Source organism: Osmerus eperlanus, chromosome 7 (assembly GCF_963692335.1).
Source record: "Osmerus eperlanus chromosome 7, fOsmEpe2.1, whole genome shotgun sequence".
NCBI lineage: Eukaryota > Metazoa > Chordata > Actinopteri > Osmeriformes > Osmeridae > Osmerus > Osmerus eperlanus.
In genome coordinates this window covers 651,924-670,840 of record NC_085024.1, presented here as the reverse complement: position 1 = coordinate 670,840, position 18,917 = coordinate 651,924, and the positions used below count along the sequence as shown (strand labels likewise).

The window sequence follows — 18,917 nt, the reverse complement described above, 5'->3', positions numbered from 1 at the left end:
TGGGGTGGTGCCAGAGTCTGTGCAGAGGTGATGGGGTGGTGGAGTCAGAGTCTGTGCAGAGGTGATGGGGTGGTGGAGCCAGAGTCTGTGCAGAGGTGATGGGGTGGTGGAGTCAGAGTCTGTGCAGAGGTGATGGGGTGGTGGAGTTAGAGTCTGTGCAGAGGTGATGGGGTGGTGCCAGAGTCTGTGCAGAGGTGATGGGGTGGTGGAGCCAGAGTCTGTGCAGAGGTGATGGGGTGGTGGAGCCAGAGTCTGTGCAGAGGTGATGGGGTGGTGGAGCCAGAGTCTGTGCAGAGGTGATCGGGTGGAGCCAGAGTCTGTGCAGAGGTGATGGGGTGGTGGAGTCAGAGTCTGTGCAGAGGTGATGGGGTGGAGCCAGAGTCTGTGCAGAGGTGATGGGGGGGTGGAGTCAGAGTCTGTGCAGAGGTGATGGGGTGGTGGAGCCAGAGTCTGTGCAGAGGTGATGGGGTGGAGCCAGAGTCTGTGCAGAGGTGATGGGGTGGTGGAGCCAGAGTCTGTGCAGAGGTGATGGGGTGGTGGAGTCAGAGTCTGTGCAGAGGTGATCGGGTGGAGCCAGAGTCTGTGCAGAGGTGATGGGGTGGTGGAGTCAGAGTCTGTGCAGAGGTGATCGGGTGGTGGAGTCAGAGTCTGTGCAGAGGTGATGGGGTGGAGCCAGAGTCTGTGCAGAGGTGATGGGGTGGAGTCAGAGTCTGTGCAGAGGTGATGGGGTGGTGGAGCCAGAGTCTGTGCAGAGGTGATGGGGTGGTGGAGTCAGAGTCTGTGCAGAGGTGATGGGGTGGTGCCAGAGTCTGTGCAGAGGTGATGGGGTGGAGCCAGAGTCTGTGCAGAGGTGATGGGGTGGTGCCAGAGTCTGTGCAGAGGTGATGGGGTGGTGGAGCCAGAGTCTGTGCAGAGGTGATGGGGTGGTGGAGCCAGAGTCTGTGCAGATGTGATGGGGTGGTGGAGCCAGAGTCTGTGCAGAGGTGATGGGGTGGTGGAGCCAGAGTCTGTGCAGAGGTGATGGGGTGGTGGAGCCAGAGTCTGTGCAGAGGTGATGGGGTGGTGGAGCCAGAGTCTGTGCAGAGGTGATGGGGTGGTGGAGCCAGAGTCTGTGCAGAGGTGATGGGGTGGTGGAGCCAGAGTCTGTGCAGAGGTGATGGGGTGGTGGAGCCAGAGTCTGTGCAGAGGTGATGGGGTGGTCGAGTCAGAGTCTGTGCAGAGGTGATGGGGTGGTGCCAGAGTCTGTGCAGAGGTGATGGGGTGGTGGAGCCAGAGTCTGTGCAGAGGTGATGGGGTGGTGGAGTCAGAGTCTGTGCAGAGGTGATGGGGTGGTGGAGCCAGAGTCTGTGCAGAGGTGATGGGGTGGTGCCAGAGTCTGTGCAGAGGTGATGGGGTGGTGGAGTCAGAGTCTGTGCAGAGGTGATGGGGTGGTGGAGCCAGAGTCTGTGCAGAGGTGATGGGGTGGTGGAGCCAGAGTCTGTGCAGAGGTGATGGGGTGGTGCCAGAGTCTGTGCAGAGGTGATGGGGTGGTGGAGCCAGAGTCTGTGCAGAGGTGATGGGGTGGTGGAGCCAGAGTCTGTGCAGATGTGATGGGGTGGTGGAGCCAGAGTCTGTGCAGAGGTGATGGGGTGGTGGAGCCAGAGTCTGTGCAGAGGTGATGGGGTGGTGGAGCCAGAGTCTGTGCAGAGGTGATGGGGTGGTGGAGCCAGAGTCTGTGCAGAGGTGATGGGGTGGTGGAGCCAGAGTCTGTGCAGAGGTGATGGGGTGGTGGAGCCAGAGTCTGTGCAGAGGTGATGGGGTGGTGGAGCCAGAGTCTGTGCAGAGGTGATGGGGTGGTCGAGTCAGAGTCTGTGCAGAGGTGATGGGGTGGTGCCAGAGTCTGTGCAGAGGTGATGGGGTGGTGGAGCCAGAGTCTGTGCAGAGGTGATGGGGTGGTGGAGTCAGAGTCTGTGCAGAGGTGATGGGGTGGTGGAGCCAGAGTCTGTGCAGAGGTGATGGGGTGGTGCCAGAGTCTGTGCAGAGGTGATGGGGTGGTGGAGTCAGAGTCTGTGCAGAGGTGATGGGGTGGTGGAGCCAGAGTCTGTGCAGAGGTGATGGGGTGGTGGAGCCAGAGTCTGTGCAGAGGTGATGGGGTGGTGCCAGAGTCTGTGCAGAGGTGATGGGGTGGTGGAGCCAGAGTCTGTGCAGAGGTGATGGGGTGGTGGAGCCAGAGTCTGTGCAGAGGTGATGGGGTGGTGGAGTCAGAGTCTGTGCAGAGGTGATGGGGTGGAGCCAGAGTCTGTGCAGAGGTGATGGGGTGGTGGAGTCAGAGTCTGTGCAGAGGTGATGGGGTGGTGGAGCCAGAGTCTGTGCAGAGGTGATGGGGTGGTGGAGCCAGAGTCTGTGCAGAGGTGATGGGGTGGTGCCAGAGTCTGTGCAGAGGTGATGGGGTGGTGGAGCCAGAGTCTGTGCAGAGGTGATGGGGTGGTGGAGCCAGAGTCTGTGCAGAGGTGATGGGGTGGTGGAGTCAGAGTCTGTGCAGAGGTGATGGGGTGGAGCCAGAGTCTGTGCAGAGGTGATGGGGTGGTGGAGTCAGAGTCTGTGCAGAGGTGATGGGGTGGTGGAGTCAGAGTCTGTGCAGAGGTGATGGGGTGGTGGAGCCAGAGTCTGTGCAGAGGTGATGGGGTGGTGCCAGAGTCTGTGCAGAGGTGATGGGGTGGTGGAGCCAGAGTCTGTGCAGAGGTGATGGGGTGGTGGAGTCAGAGTCTGTGCAGAGGTGATGGGGTGGAGCCAGAGTCTGTGCAGAGGTGATGGGGTGGTGGAGTCAGAGTCTGTGCAGAGGTGATGGGGTGGTGGAGTCAGAGTCTGTGCAGAGGTGATGGGGTGGTGGAGCCAGAGTCTGTGCAGAGGTGATGGGGTGGTGGAGTCAGAGTCTGTGCAGAGGTGATGGGGTGGTGGAGTCAGAGTCTGTGCAGAGGTGATGGGGTGGTGGAGTCAGAGTCTGTGCAGAGGTGATGGGGTGGTGGAGCCAGAGTCTTTGCAGAGGTGATGGGGTGGTGGAGTCAGAGTCTGTGCAGAGGTGATGGGGTGGTGGAGCCAGAGTCTGTGCAGAGGTGATGGGGTGGTGGAGCCAGAGTCTGTGCAGAGGTGATGGGGTGGTGGAGTCAGAGTCTGTGCAGAGGTGATGGGGTGGAGCCAGAGTCTGTGCAGAGGTGATGGGGTGGTGGAGCCAGAGTCTGTGCAGAGGTGATGGGGTGGTGGAGCCAGAGTCTGTGCAGAGGTGATGGGGTGGTGGAGCCAGAGTCTGTGCAGAGGTGATGGGGTGGTGGAGTCAGAGTCTGTGCAGAGGTGATGGGGTGGTGGAGCCAGAGTCTGTGCAGAGGTGATGGGGTGGTGGAGCCAGAGTCTGTGCAGAGGTGATGGGGTGGTGGAGCCAGAGTCTGTGCAGAGGTGATGGGGTGGTGGAGCCAGAGTCTGTGCAGAGGTGATGGGGTGGTGGAGTCAGAGTCTGTGCAGAGGTGATGGGGTGGTGGAGCCAGAGTCTGTGCAGAGGTGATGGGGTGGTGGAGCCAGAGTCTGTGCAGAGGTGATGGGGTGGTGGAGCCAGAGTCTGTGCAGAGGTGATGGGGTGGTGGAGTCAGAGTCTGTGCAGAGGTGATGGGGTGGTGGAGCCAGAGTCTGTGCAGAGGTGATGGGGTGGTGGAGCCAGAGTCTGTGCAGAGGTGATGGGGTGGTGGAGTCAGAGTCTGTGCAGAGGTGATGGGGTGGAGCCAGAGTCTGTGCAGAGGTGATGGGGTGGTGGAGCCAGAGTCTGTGCAGAGGTGATGGGGTGGTGGAGCCAGAGTCTGTGCAGAGGTGATGGGGTGGTGGAGTCAGAGTCTGTGCAGAGGTGATGGGGTGGAGCCAGAGTCTGTGCAGAGGGGATGGGGTGGTGGAGCCAGAGTCTGTGCAGAGGTGATGGGGTGGTGGAGCCAGAGTCTGTGCAGAGGTGATGGGGTGGTGGAGTCAGAGTCTGTGCAGAGGTGATGGGGTGGTGGAGTCAGAGTCTGTGCAGAGGTGATGGGGTGGTGGAGCCAGAGTCTGTGCAGAGGTGATGGGGTGGTGGAGCCAGAGTCTGTGCAGAGGTGATGGGGTGGTGGAGTCAGAGTCTGTGCAGAGGTGATGGGGTGGTGGAGCCAGAGTCTGTGCAGAGGTGATGGGGTGGTGGAGCCAGAGTCTGTGCAGAGGTGATGGGGTGGTGGAGCCAGAGTCTGTGCAGAGGTGATGGGGTGGTGGAGTCAGAGTCTGTGCAGAGGTGATGGGGTGGTGGAGCCAGAGTCTGTGCAGAGGTGATGGGGTGGAGCCAGAGTCTGTGCAGAGGTGATGGGGTGGTGGAGCCAGAGTCTGTGCAGAGGTGATGGGGTGGTGGAGTCAGAGTCTGTGCAGAGGTGATCGGGTGGAGCCAGAGTCTGTGCAGAGGTGATGGGGTGGTGGAGTCAGAGTCTGTGCAGAGGTGATGGGGTGGAGCCAGAGTCTGTGCAGAGGTGATGGGGTGGTGGAGCCAGAGTCTGTGCAGAGGTGATGGGGTGGTGGAGCCAGAGTCTGTGCAGAGGTGATGGGGTGGTGGAGCCAGAGTCTGTGCAGAGGTGATGGGGTGGTGGAGTCAGAGTCTGTGCAGAGGTGATGGGGTGGAGCCAGAGTCTGTGCAGAGGTGATGGAGTGGTGGAGCCAGAGTCTGTGCAGAGGTGATGGGGTGGTGGAGCCAGAGTCTGTGCAGAGGTGATGGGGTGGTGGAGCCAGAGTCTGTGCAGAGGTGATGGGGTGGTGGAGTCAGAGTCTGTGCAGAGGTGATGGGGTGGTGGAGCCAGAGTCTGTGCAGAGGTGATGGGGTGGTGGAGCCAGAGTCTGTGCAGAGGTGATGGGGTGGTGGAGCCAGAGTCTGTGCAGAGGTGATGGGGTGGTGGAGTCAGAGTCTGTGCAGAGGTGATGGGGTGGTGGAGCCAGAGTCTGTGCAGAGGTGATGGGGTGGTGGAGCCAGAGTCTGTGCAGAGGTGATGGGGTGGTGGAGTCAGAGTCTGTGCAGAGGTGATGGGGTGGAGCCAGAGTCTGTGCAGAGGTGATGGGGTGGTGGAGCCAGAGTCTGTGCAGAGGTGATGGGGTGGTGGAGCCAGAGTCTGTGCAGAGGTGATGGGGTGGTGGAGTCAGAGTCTGTGCAGAGGTGATGGGGTGGAGCCAGAGTCTGTGCAGAGGTGATGGGGTGGTGGAGCCAGAGTCTGTGCAGAGGTGATGGGGTGGTGGAGCCAGAGTCTGTGCAGAGGTGATGGGGTGGTGGAGTCAGAGTCTGTGCAGAGGTGATGGGGTGGAGCCAGAGTCTGTGCAGAGGTGATGGGGTGGTGGAGCCAGAGTCTGTGCAGAGGTGATGGGGTGGTGGAGCCAGAGTCTGTGCAGAGGTGATGGGGTGGTGGAGTCAGAGTCTGTGCAGAGGTGATGGGGTGGAGCCAGAGTCTGTGCAGAGGTGATGGGGTGGTGGAGCCAGAGTCTGTGCAGAGGTGATGGGGTGGTGGAGCCAGAGTCTGTGCAGAGGTGATGGGGTGGTGGAGTCAGAGTCTGTGCAGAGGTGATGGGGTGGTGGAGTCAGAGTCTGTGCAGAGGTGATGGGGTGGTGGAGTCAGAGTCTGTGCAGAGGTGATGGGGTGGAGCCAGAGTCTGTGCAGAGGTGATGGGGTGGTGGAGCCAGAGTCTGTGCAGAGGTGATGGGGTGGTGGAGTCAGAGTCTGTGCAGAGGTAATGGGGTGGTGGAGCCAGAGTCTGTGCAGAGGTGATGGGGTGGTGGAGTCAGAGTCTGTGCAGAGGTGATGGGGTGGTGGAGCCAGAGTCTGTGCAGAGGTGATGGGGTGGTGGAGCCAGAGTCTGTGCAGAGGTGATGGGGTGGTGGAGCCAGAGTCTGTGCAGAGGTGATGGGGTGGTGGAGTCAGAGTCTGTGCAGAGGTGATGGGGTGGTGGAGCCAGAGTCTTTGCAGAGGTGATGGGGTGGTGGAGTCAGAGTCTGTGCAGAGGTGATGGGGTGGTGGAGCCAGAGTCTGTGCAGAGGTGATGGGGTGGTGGAGCCAGAGTCTGTGCAGAGGTGATGGGGTGGTGGAGTCAGAGTCTGTGCAGAGGTGATGGGGTGGTGGAGTCAGAGTCTGTGCAGAGGTGATGGGGTGGTGGAGCCAGAGTCTGTGCAGAGGTGATGGGGTGGTGGAGCCAGAGTCTGTGCAGAGGTGATGGGGTGGTGGAGCCAGAGTCTGTGCAGAGGTGATGGGGTGGTGGAGTCAGAGTCTGTGCAGAGGTGATGGGGTGGAGCCAGAGTCTGTGCAGAGGTGATGGGGTGGTGGAGCCAGAGTCTGTGCAGAGGTGATGGGGTGGTGGAGCCAGAGTCTGTGCAGAGGTGATGGGGTGGTGGAGCCAGAGTCTGTGCAGAGGTGATGGGGTGGTGGAGTCAGAGTCTGTGCAGAGGTGATGGGGTGGTGGAGCCAGAGTCTGTGCAGAGGTGATGGGGTGGTGGAGCCAGAGTCTGTGCAGAGGTGATGGGGTGGTGGAGCCAGAGTCTGTGCAGAGGTGATGGGGTGGTGGAGCCAGAGTCTGTGCAGAGGTGATGGGGTGGTGGAGTCAGAGTCTGTGCAGAGGTGATGGGGTGGTGGAGCCAGAGTCTGTGCAGAGGTGATGGGGTGGTGGAGCCAGAGTCTGTGCAGAGGTGATGGGGTGGTGGAGTCAGAGTCTGTGCAGAGGTGATGGGGTGGAGCCAGAGTCTGTGCAGAGGTGATGGGGTGGTGGAGCCAGAGTCTGTGCAGAGGGGATGGGGTGGTGGAGCCAGAGTCTGTGCAGAGGTGATGGGGTGGTGGAGTCAGAGTCTGTGCAGAGGTGATGGGGTGGAGCCAGAGTCTGTGCAGAGGTGATGGGGTGGTGGAGCCAGAGTCTGTGCAGAGGTGATGGGGTGGTGGAGTCAGAGTCTGTGCAGAGGTGATGGGGTGGTGGAGCCAGAGTCTGTGCAGAGGTGATGGGGTGGTGGAGCCAGAGTCTGTGCAGAGGTGATGGGGTGGTGGAGTCAGAGTCTGTGCAGAGGTGATGGGGTGGTGGAGTCAGAGTCTGTGCAGAGGTGATGGGGTGGTGGAGTCAGAGTCTGTGCAGAGGTGATGGGGTGGAGCCAGAGTCTGTGCAGAGGTGATGGGGTGGTGGAGCCAGAGTCTGTGCAGAGGTGATGGGGTGGTGGAGTCAGAGTCTGTGCAGAGGTAATGGGGTGGTGGAGCCAGAGTCTGTGCAGAGGTGATGGGGTGGTGGAGTCAGAGTCTGTGCAGAGGTGATGGGGTGGTGGAGCCAGAGTCTGTGCAGAGGTGATGGGGTGGTGGAGCCAGAGTCTGTGCAGAGGTGATGGGGTGGTGGAGCCAGAGTCTGTGCAGAGGTGATGGGGTGGTGGAGTCAGAGTCTGTGCAGAGGTGATGGGGTGGTGGAGCCAGAGTCTTTGCAGAGGTGATGGGGTGGTGGAGTCAGAGTCTGTGCAGAGGTGATGGGGTGGTGGAGCCAGAGTCTGTGCAGAGGTGATGGGGTGGTGGAGCCAGAGTCTGTGCAGAGGTGATGGGGTGGTGGAGTCAGAGTCTGTGCAGAGGTGATGGGGTGGTGGAGTCAGAGTCTGTGCAGAGGTGATGGGGTGGTGGAGCCAGAGTCTGTGCAGAGGTGATGGGGTGGTGGAGCCAGAGTCTGTGCAGAGGTGATGGGGTGGTGGAGCCAGAGTCTGTGCAGAGGTGATGGGGTGGTGGAGTCAGAGTCTGTGCAGAGGTGATGGGGTGGAGCCAGAGTCTGTGCAGAGGTGATGGGGTGGTGGAGCCAGAGTCTGTGCAGAGGTGATGGGGTGGTGGAGCCAGAGTCTGTGCAGAGGTGATGGGGTGGTGGAGCCAGAGTCTGTGCAGAGGTGATGGGGTGGTGGAGTCAGAGTCTGTGCAGAGGTGATGGGGTGGTGGAGCCAGAGTCTGTGCAGAGGTGATGGGGTGGTGGAGCCAGAGTCTGTGCAGAGGTGATGGGGTGGTGGAGCCAGAGTCTGTGCAGAGGTGATGGGGTGGTGGAGCCAGAGTCTGTGCAGAGGTGATGGGGTGGTGGAGTCAGAGTCTGTGCAGAGGTGATGGGGTGGTGGAGCCAGAGTCTGTGCAGAGGTTATGGGGTGGTGGAGCCAGAGTCTGTGCAGAGGTGATGGGGTGGTGGAGTCAGAGTCTGTGCAGAGGTGATGGGGTGGAGCCAGAGTCTGTGCAGAGGTGATGGGGTGGTGGAGCCAGAGTCTGTGCAGAGGGGATGGGGTGGTGGAGCCAGAGTCTGTGCAGAGGTGATGGGGTGGTGGAGTCAGAGTCTGTGCAGAGGTGATGGGGTGGAGCCAGAGTCTGTGCAGAGGTGATGGGGTGGTGGAGCCAGAGTCTGTGCAGAGGTGATGGGGTGGTGGAGTCAGAGTCTGTGCAGAGGTGATGGGGTGGAGCCAGAGTCTGTGCAGAGGTGATGGGGTGGTGGAGCCAGAGTCTGTGCAGAGGTGATGGGGTGGTGGAGCCAGAGTCTGTGCAGAGGTGATGGGGTGGTGGAGTCAGAGTCTGTGCAGAGGTGATGGGGTGGAGCCAGAGTCTGTGCAGAGGTGATGGGGTGGTGGAGCCAGAGTCTGTGCAGAGGTGATGGGGTGGTGGAGCCAGAGTCTGTGCAGAGGTGATGGGGTGGTGGAGTCAGAGTCTGTGCAGAGGTGATGGGGTGGTGGAGTCAGAGTCTGTGCAGAGGTGATGGGGTGGTGGAGTCAGAGTCTGTGCAGAGGTGATGGGGTGGAGCCAGAGTCTGTGCAGAGGTGATGGGGTGGTGGAGCCAGAGTCTGTGCAGAGGTGATGGGGTGGTGGAGTCAGAGTCTGTGCAGAGGTAATGGGGTGGTGGAGTCAGAGTCTGTGCAGAGGTGATGGGGTGGTGGAGTCAGAGTCTGTGCAGAGGTGATGGGGTGGTGCCAGAGTCTGTGCAGAGGTGATGGGGTGGTGGAGTCAGAGTCTGTGCAGAGGTGATGGGGTGGTGGAGTCAGAGTCTGTGCAGAGGTGATGGGGTGGTGGAGCCAGAGTCTGTGCAGAGGTGATGGGGTGGTGCCAGAGTCTGTGCAGAGGTGATGGGGTGGTGGAGTCAGAGTCTGTGCAGAGGTGATGGGGTGGTGGAGTCAGAGTCTGTGCAGAGGTGATGGGGTGGTGGAGCCAGAGTCTGTGCAGAGGTGATGGGGTGGTGGAGCCAGAGTCTGTGCCGAGGTGATGGGGTGGTGGAGTCAGAGTCTGTGCAGAGGTGATGGGGTGGAGTCAGAGTCTGTGCAGAGGTGATGGGGTGGTGGAGCCAGAGTCTGTGCAGAGGTGATGGGGTGGTGCCAGAGTCTGTGCAGAGGTGATGGGGTGGTGGAGTCAGAGTCTGTGCAGAGGTGATGGGGTGGTGGAGCCAGAGTCTGTGCAGAGGTGATGGGGTGGTGGAGCCAGAGTCTGTGCAGAGGTGATGGGGTGGTGGAGCCAGAGTCTGTGCAGAGGTGATGGGGTGGTGGAGTCAGAGTCTGTGCAGAGGTGATGGGGTGGTGGAGCCAGAGTCTTTGCAGAGGTGATGGGGTGGTGGAGTCAGAGTCTGTGCAGAGGTGATGGGGTGGTGGAGCCAGAGTCTGTGCAGAGGTGATGGGGTGGTGGAGCCAGAGTCTGTGCAGAGGTGATGGGGTGGTGGAGTCAGAGTCTGTGCAGAGGTGATGGGGTGGTGGAGTCAGAGTCTGTGCAGAGGTGATGGGGTGGTGGAGCCAGAGTCTGTGCAGAGGTGATGGGGTGGTGGAGCCAGAGTCTGTGCAGAGGTGATGGGGTGGTGGAGCCAGAGTCTGTGCAGAGGTGATGGGGTGGTGGAGTCAGAGTCTGTGCAGAGGTGATGGGGTGGAGCCAGAGTCTGTGCAGAGGTGATGGGGTGGTGGAGCCAGAGTCTGTGCAGAGGTGATGGGGTGGTGGAGCCAGAGTCTGTGCAGAGGTGATGGGGTGGTGGAGCCAGAGTCTGTGCAGAGGTGATGGGGTGGTGGAGTCAGAGTCTGTGCAGAGGTGATGGGGTGGTGGAGCCAGAGTCTGTGCAGAGGTGATGGGGTGGTGGAGCCAGAGTCTGTGCAGAGGTGATGGGGTGGTGGAGCCAGAGTCTGTGCAGAGGTGATGGGGTGGTGGAGCCAGAGTCTGTGCAGAGGTGATGGGGTGGTGGAGTCAGAGTCTGTGCAGAGGTGATGGGGTGGTGGAGCCAGAGTCTGTGCAGAGGTTATGGGGTGGTGGAGCCAGAGTCTGTGCAGAGGTGATGGGGTGGTGGAGTCAGAGTCTGTGCAGAGGTGATGGGGTGGAGCCAGAGTCTGTGCAGAGGTGATGGGGTGGTGGAGCCAGAGTCTGTGCAGAGGGGATGGGGTGGTGGAGCCAGAGTCTGTGCAGAGGTGATGGGGTGGTGGAGTCAGAGTCTGTGCAGAGGTGATGGGGTGGAGCCAGAGTCTGTGCAGAGGTGATGGGGTGGTGGAGCCAGAGTCTGTGCAGAGGTGATGGGGTGGTGGAGTCAGAGTCTGTGCAGAGGTGATGGGGTGGAGCCAGAGTCTGTGCAGAGGTGATGGGGTGGTGGAGCCAGAGTCTGTGCAGAGGTGATGGGGTGGTGGAGCCAGAGTCTGTGCAGAGGTGATGGGGTGGTGGAGTCAGAGTCTGTGCAGAGGTGATGGGGTGGAGCCAGAGTCTGTGCAGAGGTGATGGGGTGGTGGAGCCAGAGTCTGTGCAGAGGTGATGGGGTGGTGGAGCCAGAGTCTGTGCAGAGGTGATGGGGTGGTGGAGTCAGAGTCTGTGCAGAGGTGATGGGGTGGTGGAGTCAGAGTCTGTGCAGAGGTGATGGGGTGGTGGAGTCAGAGTCTGTGCAGAGGTGATGGGGTGGAGCCAGAGTCTGTGCAGAGGTGATGGGGTGGTGGAGCCAGAGTCTGTGCAGAGGTGATGGGGTGGTGGAGTCAGAGTCTGTGCAGAGGTAATGGGGTGGTGGAGTCAGAGTCTGTGCAGAGGTGATGGGGTGGTGGAGTCAGAGTCTGTGCAGAGGTGATGGGGTGGTGCCAGAGTCTGTGCAGAGGTGATGGGGTGGTGGAGTCAGAGTCTGTGCAGAGGTGATGGGGTGGTGGAGTCAGAGTCTGTGCAGAGGTGATGGGGTGGTGGAGCCAGAGTCTGTGCAGAGGTGATGGGGTGGTGCCAGAGTCTGTGCAGAGGTGATGGGGTGGTGGAGTCAGAGTCTGTGCAGAGGTGATGGGGTGGTGGAGTCAGAGTCTGTGCAGAGGTGATGGGGTGGTGGAGCCAGAGTCTGTGCAGAGGTGATGGGGTGGTGGAGCCAGAGTCTGTGCCGAGGTGATGGGGTGGTGGAGTCAGAGTCTGTGCAGAGGTGATGGGGTGGAGTCAGAGTCTGTGCAGAGGTGATGGGGTGGTGGAGCCAGAGTCTGTGCAGAGGTGATGGGGTGGTGCCAGAGTCTGTGCAGAGGTGATGGGGTGGTGGAGTCAGAGTCTGTGCAGAGGTGATGGGGTGGTGGAGCCAGAGTCTGTGCAGAGGTGATGGGGTGGTGGAGCCAGAGTCTGTGCAGAGGTGATGGGGTGGAGTCAGAGTCTGTGCAGAGGTGATGGGGTGGTGGAGCCAGAGTCTGTGCAGAGGTGATGGGGTGGTGGAGCCAGAGTCTGTGCAGAGGTGATGGGGTGGTGGAGTCAGAGTCTGTGCAGAGGTGATGGGGTGGAGTCAGAGTCTGTGCAGAGGTGATGGGGTGGTGGAGCCAGAGTCTGTGCAGAGGTGATCGGGTGGTGGAGCCGCGGTATCGAGGTCCCACCCATACACTCGCCTGACCCAATCGTCAAATCATGATAATAAACTAATTAATAACAAACTGATCAGAAAAATTAGCACTTGAACAGACATCAGTGTGATAAGAACTACCTCAAATGACAGAAACCATCTTTGGAAAAAAAAGTTATTGACGTGCACTTTGATTTTTTTTTTTGGCTCATGTCCCATCCACTAACTTGGAGGGGGAGAGACCTCAGCTGCAGCCAGCCAACAGGGGGAGATCGAGATGCTTTGGCTTCACTTTTGGGGTGCTGTCATGCCGTCCATTCTTTGTACAATCAGTGGGTATGGTGCGTAAGTCATGACATGTTTTAATTTTTTTATTCAATGTTACTGTAATTACCTTTTTCATCTGTTTTATTCACAAGATGCAATAACTATTTGAATGCACAGTGTGCAGACTCCGGATAAGCGGTTGACGATGGATGGATGGATGGATGCATGGATGGTGTGCATGTGTCACGGTTGTTAGTACTCCTCGTGCATTGTGTCTGTGTATGCAACAGACATGGTCTTGCAAGCTCTGTCAGAGTTTTCCGGACCGTGGTCATCCTTCACCGAGAATCGAACTCCCCATCTCTGACTTCCCAAGCGCGACCACTACCAGCTACGCCAAAGAAAAGCTTTTCATATACAGACAGCATGTATGTATATACAGCAGGTATGCATACTACACAATATATTCTGCTTTGATATATTTGAAATATCCCCACCTCCCCGAAGGAAGGAAAGGAATTTTTAAATCTATTATTACGTAAGCAACACCATTACTGTGCAGTAGGTAGAGTAGTACCATAAGCAGAAGTCAGCAGGATTACATTTAGTCTGTCAAGTCATGAAGGTTGTTCCTTGGTTAATTCAGTCATTACACAGTTTGTTAGGTACTGTACTGTAGTGCATCAATGCAAATGACCAATGACAAGGTGATAAGATCAGCAGCAGTGTGGATGACCACAGTAAAAAGAACGTTTAACTGCAGCTAATAACTTTAATGCCCATACTACTGTTGCTTGCCATGTCTACTACATGTCTCTACATGTCTGCCATGCCTAATACTTTAATTAGCTACTCCACAGGTTTATGGAATTGTCACTATAGTGGTAAGCCTCTATCTATTTCCACCTTGTCTATGTGTTGCCTGTCCTGTGTTGCCAGGTAACGCCATGTCCCCCTAGAGCTTCCCTGTTCCCAGGTGCAGCTCCACACCTGGTGTGATTGACATCTCATCCACAGTAAGTACACACTCCATTTCTGTCAGGCCATCTACCAGCTTCAGCAAGTTAAACACCTCCCCTCCCCGGGACGAAGAAATCATGTGCCACACCGTACCCCGCCGGCCACACAAACACAGTCCACCAAACGAGCGTCGGCCCGTGCCTAAAACCGCCCCTGCCCCCAATACTGGTTCCTTCTTCATATTCTGGGCCTTCAAGGCCGTAGCCATGGAGTCAACATGGGGGGGCGGAAACATTTATATTTTTATATCAATATATTTGGGGGGACATTTTGACCAGATTTGAATATATTGTAATGAAATGATGTTGTGTTGGTAATGGTTTGTGATTTGTAATACGTGATTATTGTAGGGGGGAGGGATCTAAGGGAAGAGCTGGGGGTGTTAATTGATGAGCGACACCTGGTCAGTGATAATCAGCGAGTGAACAGGGATAAAGGACCAGGACAGCAACAGGTGAGCGGTCTGGGAAGCGGCGCTAGATTGCTCACGTCGAGCTGCACTCAAGGAGACAGGGTGGGTGCCATTCGCACGCTGTTTAGAGCTGCCGGCGGTGAAGATAGGCTAGTGGGGTGACTGGTAGCTAAGGCAGGGAAAATAGGAGTGCATTGGCTGCTTCTCAGCTAGAGGTTTCCCGCTGACGTCACTCGCGGGGACCTACGAGCGCTGGATCGGTGGCTGCGGTCTCTCCCCTTACCGGCCAGTGCCCAAACTCAGACCCCGGGGGAGGGTCTTGTCACTCGGGCGAGTTAAGTTTTTAACCCTTACTTCTGTGTGTGTGTGTGTGTGTGTGTGTGTGTGTGTGTGTGTGTGTGTGTGTGGTTTTAACCGAGCGGCAATACCAGTTTATGATCCGGAAGTGGGAGGGTGAACGAGGGACGGTGGCTTCAGGTGTAGCCCGTCTGGCGTCTTGTGTGCCTATTGCAGTGCCGTGAGAGTGTGTGCGGTGCCCTACGGGGGTGGTGTGTGGAACCTTATTGGTTGCGGTGGTTTGCAGTGTTGTGTGACCTGCCTGAGTTCAACGGGGCCTTGGGGGTAGTCGGTTAGTTGGGTGGCATATCGAAGCTTTCTGGGGCCTTTAGTAGTCTGTCCTTATCCGGCATAACTGGTAATAGCCGCATGAATTTGACTACTTGTGTAAACCCTAAATAAAGACTGAACCTTTTCCAAAGTCCGTGGTGCAGCTTCTGTTTGTATGCATTCTCCTTGCCGAAATGATCTGGCTACATTCTAGGTTTATTACAATATATTATGATTACGGCCTTGCTTTAATGGGTTCTGATGTCAGGGAGTCAGAGCTGATGGCGACCACAGTCAATGGTGCAGTTCACACCAGACGTTTCAGAAGCGTCCCAGACGCAACCCTCCTACCCTCCGCGATTGTTGACGGAGGTCAACAATCGGGGGCCTGTTCCATAAAGCGAGTTTACCAAATAAACGGGAAAGTAACTGACATGCCTGGCTTTATGGAACATTTGATTTTGCTTCTGTACTAGGTCTGGCCATGAGGTACGTAAGTCAGATGTCTCCGGTAGATTTTCTACCGGCGAATCAGCGAACAGAGGGAGTGGCTGAGAACGATGACGTTGATGTTGTGCGCTAGTTTGTGTTGTAGTTCCGTAATGGCGGCGGAGAAAGATGCGAGCGAAGCCATTCGGTCCGTTGTGGCAACACTGCCGAATATCTATAAACTAAAGCCGGAGCAAGAACAAGTTTTGCTGAGTTTTGTTGGTGGCCATGATGTTGTGGCCCTCCTCCCCACGGGGTTCGTGAAACAGTTTGATTTTCCAGCAACGGCAGCTAGCTCTGTTTCAGTAGTGGTGAAGGAATTGGCGAACGCTAGCGATTGGTTATGGCAGATCAGAGTGGCTCTGGGCAGATCCAATAGTTTTAAACTTCAACAGAGTACCCGCCTACAAGGAAGTCAACGCTTGTCAATGGAGCGAGGCCAGACTCTCTGTACAAATGAAATGTACGGGAGTCTGGTTAGGACCAGGCTAAGTGAAAGGAGGGCAGAAGTCGAAATATTTGACATTATAGACAACGAGAGATTAATCCTAGAAGTTGAGCAACAATAGTTGTATGACACAACAAATCCACTAATAGCCCACACAAATGTGTATCTCGCGAACTCGCCAATACAGCTGCCTCACAGCTTCTCTTCTGAAATTCTGTGAGGACAACTAACCTGGTCGCGTCGCATCCGTAACGCGCCGCAGACGCGTCCGGTGTGACTAGTCTAGCACGACACTATTTTCCATGCGAGATGTTATAAGAGATTGTTATATGAGTATTCTTGCTCCACAACAACCCGTCCTACTGTAGCCTATAGCCAGTTGAGTGTTTGTCTGAAATTACGCAGATCCCGTTTAAGTAGGCTAACAGTCAGCACATTTGCTATTGGGAACTTTTATAGGATAACTTGGACTGGTAGGTACTAGGTAAGCTTGGTGTCTTTTAGATATGAATGTTGTTTTATGAAGGATTACAAAGGAAGACATTCTTGGGATACAATACAAACAGGCTTATCACAGAGAGGTGTGGTTGAGAAGGTTTTACCCGGTTTACATGATACACGAAAGCTTGTCACCATAGATATGTTTTTTTTATTCGTGAGGAGAATACTGTAGCCAAGCCCAAATCCTATCTATACGATGGGCACATGTATCATAGAGAACCGATTATGTTGTTCGTTAATTTATACGGTACATCGGTTGTAGTAGCGATCGCCCTATTATTAAAGGTTGTTTTTTAATCCAAGCTCCAACCATGTGTGGGCCGCTGTTTGCGCGCTAGATGGCGATATAAAACTCCCGGTCTAAAGTTCATAACCGTTCCTGCTTCACCGGAAATGACAGCATAGCACGGAAGCAGGACGAGACATGGAGGCGGCGGTATTCATCCTCTCGCTGGTCGACTGCTGCGCTCTCATCTTCCTGTCGGTGTACTTTGTATCCTTTTATCGTTAATTGTTGCCACCCGGAGTACACGTATGTGTTCTTGGCTCGAATGAAGACCTTTTTATATTTTGTAATAGGGCTCCGGCGTTGGTGCCCCGGGATAGGCGGGAGTAAGTTGTGTTCGAATGCAGAATCAATCACAGCCTACAAGTTACGTTGCAGTAGCTTCCCCTGCCTTGCAGCTGTTAATTCTGAGTATCTACCTAGCTCCTAGGTCCAGCCCCGGCAGGTGCCTGGGTGTTAAGGTGTGTTCTGCTTGCCGATGTTGAGACTGGGAGCTTGCTAGGGAAAAACATCACACGGGAAGCCATGACACAGTAAGCTAGCATGTTAGCCAACTAAACGTTAGGCTCATCGATTCCCCTTCTTATAGCTAGATAACTTCAGCTGTCACATACAACTATTCCAGTATAGGTGGTATATATTTATCCCTTGTACCTTAACTTCACCGATAGATAATCACACTGTCGGATTTGGAGTGTGACTACATTAACGCACGAGCTTGCTGTTCGAAGTTGAACAAAGTAAGTCGATATCAACATTTATGGTTTCTTTTTGGCAGGATGAAATTCCTGCATCTCGTTAAACCTTATTTTCAGATAAGAAATTAGTTTGTGTGTGTGTGTGTAGTGGGTTGTTCCAGAGCTGGTAGGCCAGGCCCTGGCTACAGTACTGATGCTGGTGTCCATGCACTGGTTCATATTTCTACTGAACCTGCCTGTAGCGGCCTGGAATGTCTTCAGGTGAGCTAGATTTACAATGTACATATAATTCAAATATCCTATCCTACATAATTCCGTTATCCTATCATATGTATAGCAGTTATCCTATCATATGTATAGCAGTTATCCCAAGTGACATGAACAGTACATTCTGTTGTGTGTTCATTGTTTCTTATCAGTGTATGTGTGCGCTGGTAGAGTGGAACTACAGCATTGTACATGTACTAAGTCTGCTGGTTTGTGGGTTGTCTCTGGCAGGTTTGTGAAGGTGCCAATGGGGAACATGGGTGTGTTCGACCCCACTGAGATACACAACCGTGGCCAGCTCAAGTCCCACATGAAGGAGTCAATGATCAAACTGGGCTTCCACCTGCTCTGCTTCTTCATTTACCTGTACAGGTGAGTCCAGGTCACATCTGTCTACTACAGGGAAGTCTCATCTGTCCACTGCTGCAGAGTGCAGCACAGTGCTGAGTGCTGCACGCTGCAGCAGCGCTGTGCTCTGCTGCAGAGTGCGGGACAGCAGCGCTGTGCTCTGCTGCAGAGTGCGGGACAGCAGCACTGTGCTCTGCTGCAGAGTGCGGGACAGCAGCACTGTGCTCTGCTGCAGAGTGCGGGACAGCAGCGCTGTGCTAGGTTTAGGTTTAGCCCCTCCACCCTGGTACTTAGTTTAGTGGTGTAACTGAAACACTGTTGTATTTTCTTCCCAGCATGATCCTGGCGTTGATCAACGACTGACAGTCCTGCTCTGCTCCAAACCCAAGCAGCCAAATGATGAACTCTTGGGTATGAGGTTAACCCTGGCCTGGGCCAAGCCCCCTGCTCATCCAAGACTTCATCACACTCCATGGACCCCAGACAACCACTCATCCCAGCACCTCCCACCACTCAGCCCAGCACCTCCCACCACTCAGCCCAGCACCTCCCAGCCCAGCACCACTCAGCCCAGCACCACTCATCCCAGCACCTCCCACCACTCAGCCCAGCACCTCCCAGCCCAGCACCACTCAGCCCAGCACCTCCCAGCCCAGCACCTCCCAGCCCAGCACCACTCAGCCCAGCACCTCCCAGCCCAGCACCACTCAGCCCAGCACCTCCCACCACTCAGCCCAGCACCTCCCAGCCCAGCACCACTCAGCCCAGCACCTCCCAAACACACATCAGTTATAATAACATGCTCCTTCTGATCTCTAAACTGTCCTAAGTAATTGAAGTGTGTGAATGAGTGTTCTGCTGCAGCCATGTTGCCAATGCTCCTGGTGTTACAGGCCAGAGGAATCCCAGCCCAGCCGCCTGAACAGCATGCTTTCTAAAAACGGCTTTTTTCTTTTTTATGCGTTTTGTCTGTTCATGTTTTCTTCTGTCTGACCATAGTGTTGTACTTCAGAGCAACAGCCAGTGTGTTTACAGTAACCTGATATTGGATTCAGCTCTGAGGTTCCACTGGCCGGTGATGGGAGTTCACTCAGAAATGGTCTTACACACATTTGGGTCATTTCAAGTTTGACTGATTCTGTCTCTTGATGCGTTAAAGGATAATGCATTGCCTGTTTGATTCTTTTTCCATGAGAAATATGCCTGCTGTTGTTCTAGCTTCTTAGGCAGTTTGGGAGTACCTGTGTTCAATACATCAGTATTTCTTTGTTCCAAACTGGGGAGGGAAGTATTTTAAGATTCATTTTGGAAGGTTTTACAAACTTTGCGTTTGAAAATTATGGAGTTTCTTAAATAAACTTGAAAGAGTAAAGTGTTATATATGTAGCTCAAATCAGTAGACACGTCCTGAGTTGCTGGAAGCCTTGTTGGTTCTCCAAACAATCCTCCAGACTGTCATTTATTCATCCGTTAGATCCACACGTCATAGCCTTTTAAAATCCTCAATGCTTTTATTGAAAAGGAACGAATACATGACACTCCTCCTACACGGTACATAACGGTACGATCACTTAATTTGTAATAACACCTTTTAAATGCAAAACATTAAGAATCAGGCTGCAAACACCGGCTGTAGTGGGTGGCTCTTACACCAGGGAATCCCAACACAAAAGCAGAAGTCAAAACAAATGTACTTCATATGCAGAAACTAGAACACCATGTCTGGAATTAGTAAATCATTTGATCTAGATCTGTGTATATATTTATATATATATATTTGTGTTTATG

The 18,917-nt window shown here is 55.4% G+C and overlaps 1 protein-coding gene across 3 annotated transcripts; it reads left to right on the top strand.

The window, feature by feature from the left end:
- The first annotated feature begins 15,873 nt into the window (after window positions 1-15,873).
- Window positions 15,874-17,654, top strand: cnih4 (cornichon family AMPA receptor auxiliary protein 4). 3 transcript variants are annotated; one of them, XM_062466401.1, is made up of 6 exons: window positions 16,005-16,142; window positions 16,240-16,349; window positions 16,488-16,556; window positions 16,663-16,775; window positions 17,013-17,153; window positions 17,465-17,654. In XM_062466401.1, the coding sequence occupies exons 4-6, from the start codon at window positions 16,708-16,710 to the stop codon at window positions 17,490-17,492; spliced, it is 237 nt and encodes a 78-aa protein (XP_062322385.1). In that variant the 5' UTR covers window positions 16,005-16,142; window positions 16,240-16,349; window positions 16,488-16,556; window positions 16,663-16,707; the 3' UTR covers window positions 17,493-17,654. The 3 variants fall into 3 exon arrangements, with proteins under 3 accessions (XP_062322383.1, XP_062322385.1, XP_062322384.1); XM_062466399.1 differs by lacking the exon at window positions 16,240-16,349 and having other exon boundaries at window positions 15,874-16,023; XM_062466400.1 differs by lacking the exon at window positions 16,005-16,142 and having other exon boundaries at window positions 16,156-16,349.
- Window positions 17,655-18,917: the final 1,263 nt, after the last annotated feature.

What these genes read in the sequence shown, in the direction of transcription:
- cnih4 (XM_062466399.1), top strand. Translation starts at nt 15,955, where the DNA reads ATGGAGGCGGCGGTATTCATCCTCTCGCTGGTCGACTGCTGCGCTCTC. An exon ending in GCGGCCTGGAATGTCTTCAG is followed by an intron (nt 16,776 to 17,012) that starts GTGAGCTAGATT and finishes TGTCTCTGGCAG; the next exon opens with GTTTGTGAAGGTGCCAATGG. An exon ending in TTCTTCATTTACCTGTACAG is followed by an intron (nt 17,154 to 17,464) that starts GTGAGTCCAGGT and finishes TTTTCTTCCCAG; the next exon opens with CATGATCCTGGCGTTGATCA.